The sequence below is a fragment of the Vicia villosa genome, linkage group LG1 (genome assembly GCF_029867415.1).
Source record: "Vicia villosa cultivar HV-30 ecotype Madison, WI linkage group LG1, Vvil1.0, whole genome shotgun sequence".
In the NCBI taxonomy this organism is placed as follows: Eukaryota; Viridiplantae; Streptophyta; class Magnoliopsida; order Fabales; family Fabaceae; genus Vicia; species Vicia villosa.
In genome coordinates this window covers 220,346,021-220,355,363 of record NC_081180.1, presented here as the reverse complement: position 1 = coordinate 220,355,363, position 9,343 = coordinate 220,346,021, and the positions used below count along the sequence as shown (strand labels likewise).

The following is a 9,343-nucleotide window of genomic DNA, read 5'->3' as shown; positions in this document are numbered from 1 at the left end:
TGAAGTTCTCATGGTATCACGCTCAGAAGCACTTCAAGGTCAGAAGACAAGAAGATGCTATGCACCAAGATGTTTGACTCTGATGATATTCAAACGTTGTATACACAAACATCAGATCAGAAGAAAGTACAGGTGGCAGGCTACGCTGACTGACAAAAGGAACGTTGGAAGCTATTAAAGGCAACGTCAGTAGACACAGCGTGAACAAGGCTCGAGGTAGTTGACAAAAGCGTGAAACATTAAATTCAATGCTGTACGGAATACGCAAAGCATTAAATGCTCCCAACGGTCATCTTCTCAAGTGCCTATAAATATGAAGTTCTGATGAGAAGCAAGGTTAACAATTCAAAAAAAGAACTTACTCTGAAAAACTTGTTGAAACGTTGTTCAACTCAAAGCTCAGAAACTTCATCTTCATCAAAGCTCACTACATTGCTGTTGTAATATATTAGTGAGATTAAGCTTAAACGTTAAGAGAAATATCACTGTTGTGATTATAGCTTTTCAGAAGCATTTGTAATACTCTTAGAATTGATTACATTAATTTGTAAGTAACTAAAGTGATCAAGTGTTGATCAGGATACTCTAGGAAGTCTTAGCTTGTGTCTAAGCAGTTGTAATTAGAGTGATCACGTGGTGGTCAGGATACTCTAAGAAAGTCTTAGCTTGTGTCTAAGCATTTGTTCCTAGAGTGATCAGGTTGTGATCAGGATACTCTAGAAGACTTAGTCGTGGGATAAGTGGAAAACCATTGTAATCTGTTGCGATTAGTGGATTAAATCCTCAGGTGAGGTAAATCACTCCGTGGGGGTGGACTGGAGTAGTTTAGTTAACAACGAACCAGGATAAAAATAACTGTGCAAATTGTTTTTATCGTTCAAGTTTTTAGACTACGCTTATTCAAACCCCCCCTTTCTAAGTGTTTTTCTATCCTTCACTTTTCGTTGAAAATCTGGATCTGTTTGTATTTTTTCATTTTGATTTTGCAGACTTCCCCCTTTGACTTGGCTAGGGTCTTTCTGCAAACTGAGTCAAAAGAAAGTGGGCTCTCATCCTTATCCAATTCTTTGCTAGGCCCATTAACTCTACCAACAAAATTTGATTTTTTTAAGTCAAATTCCTTAGGCCCGCACCCACTAACCGAATCCTCCAAAATAGCCTTTTTACCACAGTGAAAAGCACCCTTCTCCACGTTCGCCGGCCCCACTTCACCTTCAGCATTTAATGCATGGTTAGCATGGGGAACTGAAGATACGTAATCTGGCAACACATATTCTGCTGGCTCTAAAATTGCACCGAATGGGGAAAGACTCACCCTATCGCCGCTCGCATGTTGCGCCAACGTCCCAGCAGTACCCCCTATCTCTGACTCAGCCTCCCTATTTCTCAAGCCTTCATCATGTGTCGCCATCAACTGAGAGTCAAAGTCAGAGGGACCTTTGAGATGTCGCACTCACCTTCTTCCTCCTCCCCTAAAGAACCGTCATCCGCCGGAGAAGATGAGTCCTCCGGGACCTCCTCCTCTCTTTCCCTTTTCAGGGAAGCCATGGTGCCGAGAGCAAACTCCTCCTCCTTCAGAAAACACTTGAATGATTCTCCTTCCACAGTGACTACACACTCTTCATCGATCGAAACCCCGATCTTTGTTTTGATAAGACACTTTGCTTCATCCATCTTAACCCGTGTGATTGTTTGATCACTACATTTAATGAAAGATCCATAAGATTCTGCAATGATCTTGAAGGTATTCACTCCCCAAGCATGACAAGGCAAGCCCGAAATCTTCAGCCATGTTAATCTTTCCAAATCAACATCATTGGAACACCATGCCCTAATACTGCTAAACCATTCTTCCCACCAGACTCTACATTCTTCTAAGAAAATTTCAACCTCCCCAATAATCAGGTCTTCAAGCAGGCACAAGTTTGGACCCAACAAAGTCACCCTGATGGTAAAAATCTCCTCTTCAATGAACAGATTTTTTAACATCGGCGCCATGGCTGGATTCTTCATAGTTCCATCAAAAGCTCCCCCATAACGAATGAGATCCTCTGACTCAGCTTTCACCACAAAGGATTTAAGAGCTGCGTTGCCTCCGAATCTTGACTCAGCTGCCCTACGGTTTGACGCCACCTCTGCAAAAGAGCGGTTGTCAATCTTGCCAGAACCAAAGCCTCCACCGCCGTATACGCCTTTGCCACCGTTGTCTCTGTATGTCACATTACGCCCCTTCGAAAAAGTACCAGTCGAGACTTTCACACCTCTTTGATACCTTGGTAAATTTGCAAAGAGCTTCTTGCCATCAAGCATCAAGTTGTCAAGTTTGGTTGCAAGCAATTTCTCGTCCTCCACATTGTATCATGATCTTGTGGGCATGTGCTTACACAGCCATGTCTCGCACACTCAATGAATCATCCGTTGCTGAAAAACATCAGCAATGGATGATCAAACACGGACGCACATACAAAGATAGTGTCAAAATGGAGAAACGCTTACAAATATTTAAAGAAAATTTGGAATACATAGAAAAATTTAACAATGCTGGTAACAAGAGTTACAAGCTTGGCCTAAATCCATATTCTGATTTGACTAGTAAAGAGTTTATTGCTTCACATACCGGAATTAAGATTCCAAACCAACTTTCTTCCTCCAAGTTGAGGTCAAATGCAGTACTGTTCGATGTTAATGATGATGTTCCAACAAATTTTGACTGGAGAGAACAAGGAGCTGTCACTGATGTTAAGAACCAAGGCAACTGTGGTAAGTTACATAAAAATTGTTTTTCATATTAAGGAACTAATCTTCATCTTTTGATATTATTAAATATGTGTTGTAGGATTTTGTTGGGCATTTTCAGCTGTGGCAGCTGTAGAAGGTATTACGAAAATCAAAACCGGTAACTTGATTTCATTGTCAGAGCAACAATTGCTTGACTGTGATCAACAGAGCCTAAGGTGTGGTGGGGGTTATATGGATACTGCCTTCCAATCTATAATACAAACCAATGGTATCGTTAGTGAAGCTGATTATCCATACCAAGAAGTTCAACAAACATGCCAAATAAATGATCAGATGACAACCGCAACTCAAATAACTAGTTTTGTAGATGTACCTGCTAATGATGAACAACAACTACTACAAGCTGTAGTACAACAACCAGTATCAGTTGGGATCAAAGTTGGTAATGAATTTCATTTATACAAGGAAGGGATATATTCAGGAACATGTGGAGCATCCTTCAACCATGCAGTTACCGCAATTGGTTATGGAGTAACGGGAGATGGAACAAAGTATTGTTTGATTAAGAATCAATGGGGTAAAGATTGGGGTGAAGGAGGGTACATGAGGGTGTTGAGGGAAAATGGTGACCCTATAGGTCAATGTGGCATTGCTGCCCATGCTTCTTATCCCACTATATAGTAATACTTTCAAATGAATTTCACAGTATTAGTTCTTGTTGCGTTGCTATAAGTAATTATAAGTAACTATAAGTGTTGTAGTTTTGTCCAAATTTTCCTTTTTCTGAAGCTCTTGGCTTCTTCGTATTTGTGCTTCTATTGTGATGAAATTAATCTTATTTATATAAATCAAAGAAACATATTTATTATTATAATGCTCTAGAGTTTGAATACATTTCATTAGCATGCAAGACAACTTTGAACAGAAAGGTATTTTTAAATATAGATGAAGAAGATGAGATTAAGAAGGTTGCATGTGCATGATATGTAGCATGTACTGCATCTCACTCAATAATAGTTGCATGGTAGTTAGTTTGTTAGTGTAATAAAATTGATACATTATATAAACTACTTGTAACCACTTTATTTCATCAATCAATGCAATCTATTTTACTGTTCATCTTCCTCTTTCTCTATTTCGTCTTCTCCGTTAATAGAGCTACATGAAAACTTAGAAAAGGGTAATAGTAAAATGTACATTAAGTGAAGTTGAGATGATTTGGAAAGAAAATTAGAAGACAACAACACTCTGACATCTCTTTGTTCATCTTTCAACAATATCAAATATTTTTCACAAAAATAAGTGTAACGGTGAAATTTTGAGACTAGAGTCATTGATTTACTTAGCTCAGACATTTTAGTAGAGTTTCCAATGCGCTTTATTGTTTCCAAAGAAAATGGGAAAAAGAGAGAAATAAAACCCTGGGGGGTTGGTTATGCAAGGAGAAAATATTAGCCCCCCTCACATGTACGGTACTCCGTAGGTACCTCTTTGAATATATATTTGTTATTATTGTTATTGTAAAATGTTTATGTGTTTTGTTTAAATAGATGTGAGGATGAGAAAAGAAGATTTTTAAAAGTGAGCTCGGTAAGACATCGCATCTTAGGCCTACATATCCCTTTAACAATAGGGAAGTCAGAGCTTTTGTAGTTCCCCTTAAAAGGAAAATAAAAAGCCAAGTGACAAAATCTTTTTGGGTGTCGAGCTTTAACAATACTCAACGAGTTTTAAAAATGTTAAACATTAACAATACTTAACATATTTTAAAAGGTGTCAAGCTTTAACAATACAAGGCAAGGGTATTTAAAAGAGTGGTGGTTGAGCTTTAACAATACAAAACCAAGACTTAATTTAAGAAGGTTGAGCTTTAACAATACAAAACCATTTTTAAAACAAGGAGGGGTGCAAAGCTTTAACAATACTAAGTAAAAAGTAAAAGAGTTGGAAAAGAGAGTGAGTACCTTGATAATTTTGGTGAGTGTTGAACCCACGCCCTTCACTTCACAGCTTAAAAGCTTAACCATTGAGTCAGGTTCCATGTTGTGATCATAAGATGCAATGTTGAATGCATTATAGTGCAAGCAACAAAAGATTTGGAAATATTGATCCGGGCATTATCGTCCTCAGAGATGGAGAGATGCCATTCAAGAGTTTCTACGGTTTCGAACTTTGGATCGAATAAGAAAAAAGTAAACAAAGATATAGACATTAAAAGAATAAACACATTCTTAGAAGAGAAATAACTTATCAGGAATGTAAATATATTCACTCTTCACAAACATGTAAGTATCAGATATGCCTAAGAGGGGGGGGGGGTGAATTAGGTTTTCAAAATTTAATTGGTTTAATGAGAATACTTCTAACAATTTTTGTTTAAGTGTTTGAAGGTTTTGGATGGTTCCTATCTTTTTCTTGGTAATGGTGATGAAAGCGGTAAAATGCGGAAAGGTAAAGAACACAACGATATATACTGGTTCCCCTCACAATCCGAGAGTACTCCAGTCCCCTTTCAAACATGAAAGAGATTTCACTATAGTTAGAATGATTGTACAAGCCTATGCCTACTATCTAACCTATAGGGTGATCAAAGGTTCTTAACACCTTTAAGATCAATCAACACTAATGTGAATGAAGAACAATCCTCTTCAAACACACCACTTACTTCCAACAATCCTGGATAGTAAGGAAAAAATATTCTTTGAATTTATACAAGAGTTTTTAGATGAAGTATGGAGAGCAATATCAATCTTGGATTGATCTTCTTCTTCAAGTAAACAATTCTCAAAATGAATATAAGTGTTCACAATGTATGCATGAAACTTTGAATAATTTCTCAATGAAAATGTGTATAAAAAGTTTCACTTGAAGATGATGATTTGATGAACACTTGGAAATATTGAAAGATGAAGAATATATAGTTTATGAATTGTTAATGAAGAAGGTGTTTAATGATTATGAAAGATGTAGTATATATAATGTGTTAAACACCTCTTTGAAAGGTTATTTTTCCATGAAGCAATGCAATGATCAATTGGTAAGAACACAAATTCGTTTGAATGAAATCATGCAATGGAAAAACACACTGGTTCAGTAGGAACCGGTTCCTGCCTGGGACAACCCGGTTCCTGCTGAACGTTATAGCAGAATTATTTGAATTTTGAACTTGGGAACCGGTTCCCACCTAGGGATAACCCGGTTCCTAGTAGTAAAACACAGAATTGAGAAAATGCATAATGCTGGGAACCGGTTCCCCCATAAGGACAACCCGGTTCCTAAAACCTTATTTTGAGATTTTACTTTTGAAAAAGGTTTTAAATGAACTTTTAAAGTATGAAACTTGTAGTATGTTTATGATATGCATGGAAATGTATTTGTGAACAATTATATGTCAAAGTGAGTATTGTTTATACCTTTGACGCTTTAGCTCGATTTTGAATCTTCACAAATTCTTCAAGACTTTGAAATGATGTATATTTGCTTTAAGATTTGAAATACTTTTTGCACATCCTTTTATGAAAGCTTGATGTCCATATTGTCTTCATCAAAACAAAATATGCTTGAGAAGCTTGCAATTACATTCTCCCCCTTTTTGATGATGACAACCAAGTCTTGAAATGTTTTTGAAAAAGTTGTTTTGTGCTTTGAAACTATGTTGAACAATGCAAGGCTCCCCCTATGTTAGAGACTCCCCCTAAATCCATGATTTCTTCTTTGATTTATGGTGATGAGTTCATTTGATATTTTTTAACAATGGCCTGCATTTTTCTTTGAAACAAAACAACAACAAAACACATGCATATTCTTCTCCCCCTTTGTTATTATCAAAAAGGATGGGGAAAAAGAAAGAATAGATATGAAACATAAACATAACACAATTTGAAATAAACATAACACACATAAACGATACGATACGTAGTTTGTTACGTTTACAACATAAAACACAAATAAATGATCCTAAACATCACAAAACATAAATAGAACAATGTCTAGAAAGCATAGATATAAAAACGAACAATTAAAACATAACATAGAAATTAAAATATAATTAATCACTTTCATTCATTTTCTCTTCATCATCATCATCTTGTTCATCTTCCTCTTCACTTCCTTCTTCTTCTTCATAATGGGCCAAGATGCACCGTTAAGTGCGTTGAATTTCACGCATTTGTCTCCTCATAAGATTATGCTCATAGTTGTTTTCCCGCTTGTTGTTATCAATGGAGGTTTGAATGGAGCAAAGCTTGTTGAACATCATCTCCATTGTATAGCCACCTTCGGGAGGTTGAGGGAATTGTGGCACGGTTGGCTCAAAGTCAATTTTGTAAAAGAATCTACCTTCACGATCCGTAACAATTTCGGTATTCTTAAGAGCGGTTGCGGTGGTGATAGCACACTCTTGTTCATACATAGTCTTCTTCGGTTCCCTTTGGAGGAGGACACCGGTATTCCGAACAATGTGAGAAATTGCCCTTGCATATGGTAAGCCTCCTTTAAGAGAAGCCATAAGTTGCATGTGGCGCATAATTGAAAGAGCCCAATTCACTTCAATGCCACGTCTTAGAGCAACCAAGACCATCAATTCAAACTCATTGATCCTGGAATGGTTAGAATTCTTTGGAAACAAAACATAAGCAATGATAAGATGGAGCATCCTATCACTTACCGATAAACTTAAACCAAACATGTTGAACTTGGTAGCAAGTTGTTGGCGAACCGTATCACGTTGAGTAGGTCGGCACATATCAACAAAAACATCAATCTTGCTATATGGTAGCCAATCTTCTTGAATGTTACCTTGAAGGAGCACTAAACCCTTATATGGAATTCCTAACACTTTCCCGAATTCCTCAACATCTAAACATATTTCTTTTCTTGAAACTTCAGACAACAAAGTGAAATCATCGGTCACTATCTTAAGGTTATGGTAAAATTCTCTAACCAAATCCGGGTAATAATCACCATGGTCAAGCACAAAATTAGCTACCCCTGCATTTGCTAGCCTAGCCGGAAAATTGAAACTGTGATTAGGAAAGTCAGGGAGGTTACCGTACTTTGCCGGAAGGAGATTCCGACTACGGGTGTTGAAGGTGAGTCTCCGACTCTTGACAGTTGGATGAATCTCTTGAGGCTCCTCACTTGTTTCACCAACCTTGTTCTTCCCTTTTGCATTCCTTGTAGCTCTTGGTGCCATGGTTGAGAGTTAGGGTTTTGGTTTGGGATATTTGGATTTGGAAAGTAGAAGATGATTTAAGTGAGATATGTGAAAGAGTGGAGGATTATATAGAGTTTTGAGATAATGGGTAATTTAATTTTGAGAGTTATGGTGAGATAATGGAGTTTTAATAGAGTTTGACAATGGAGGTGGAAGGTTTTGGAGAAGATGAAGATGAATGTTGAATGAGAGTAAATGAGAGTAATTGTGTGGTGTTAAGAGATATAATATATATTGAAGTGTAATAAATAAAAAGAAAAATAACAAAACAATAACAACCACATAAACACACACGTGACAGCTAACAAGATAAGTAAAAATCTGGAAAAAAAACTACGTGGGAACCGGTTCGTCCCTACATGGGAACCGGTTCCTGAGACACACAAAAACATTGCCTCTGGTTTTTACTATGGGGAATCGGTTCCTCCCTACATGGGAACCGGTTCCTGGACAGAAAAAGTCCAAAAACTTTAATTTTATGAAAAGGAAGGCATATATAGCATACATAAACATCAAGATATAATATATAAACATTCATAAAGCACTTTTTGACACATAAAATGTTAGAAATGTGTACCTTTGATTTATGATAATGAAGAACACATTTAAACATCACCTTCATCTAAAATTCCAAGCTCTCGTCGAATTTTGTAAAACGATTATTTTGGGAGAGGCTTGGTGAAGATATCTGCAAGTTGATTATGAGTATCTACAAAAGTTACTTCGACATGTCCTTGAAGGACATGGTCTCGGAGAAAATTATGTCGAATGTCTATGTGTTTGGTTCTTGAATGCATGACCGGATTTTTTGTAATATTTATAGCACTTGTATTGTCGCATCGAAGAGGAATGCATTCGAGATCAAGTCCGTAGTCACGAAGTTGTTGCTTAAGCCAAAGAATTTGTGCACAACAACTACCCGCTGCTATGTATTCCGCTTCGGCCGTGCTAAGAGCAACACATGCTTGCTTTTTACAAGCCCATGATACTAATGCATTTCCAAGAATGTGACAAGTACCACTTGTGCTTTTACGATCAGTTTTACATCCTGCATAATCCGCGTCAGAATAACCAATTAATTTGCAAACACTACCTTTAGGATACCATAAGCCAACGTTGGTCGTTCCTTTTAGATACTTCATGATCCTTTTAACCGCCATAAGATGTGATTCCTTTGGATTTGCTTGAAAGCGAGCACAAAGACACACACTGAACATTATGTCAGGACGGCTTGCCGTCAAATACAATAAAGAACCAATCATACCTCGATACTTAGTAATATCAATTGGAGTACCGGATTCATCTTGATCAACATATGTACCGGAGCCCATTGGAGTATTCATTTCTTTACAATTATCCATATCAAACTTCTTCAATAATTCTTTACAA

At 37.1% G+C, this 9,343-nt stretch overlaps 1 protein-coding gene across 1 annotated transcript; it reads left to right on the top strand.

The window, feature by feature from the left end:
* The first annotated feature begins 2,041 nt into the window (after positions 1–2,041).
* On the top strand, positions 2,042–3,420 carry LOC131595232 (zingipain-2-like). Its single transcript, XM_058867533.1, has 3 exons — positions 2,042–2,211; positions 2,291–2,760; positions 2,837–3,420. The coding sequence occupies exons 1-3, from the start codon at positions 2,042–2,044 to the stop codon at positions 3,418–3,420; spliced, it is 1,224 nt and encodes a 407-aa protein (XP_058723516.1).
* Positions 3,421–9,343: the final 5,923 nt, after the last annotated feature.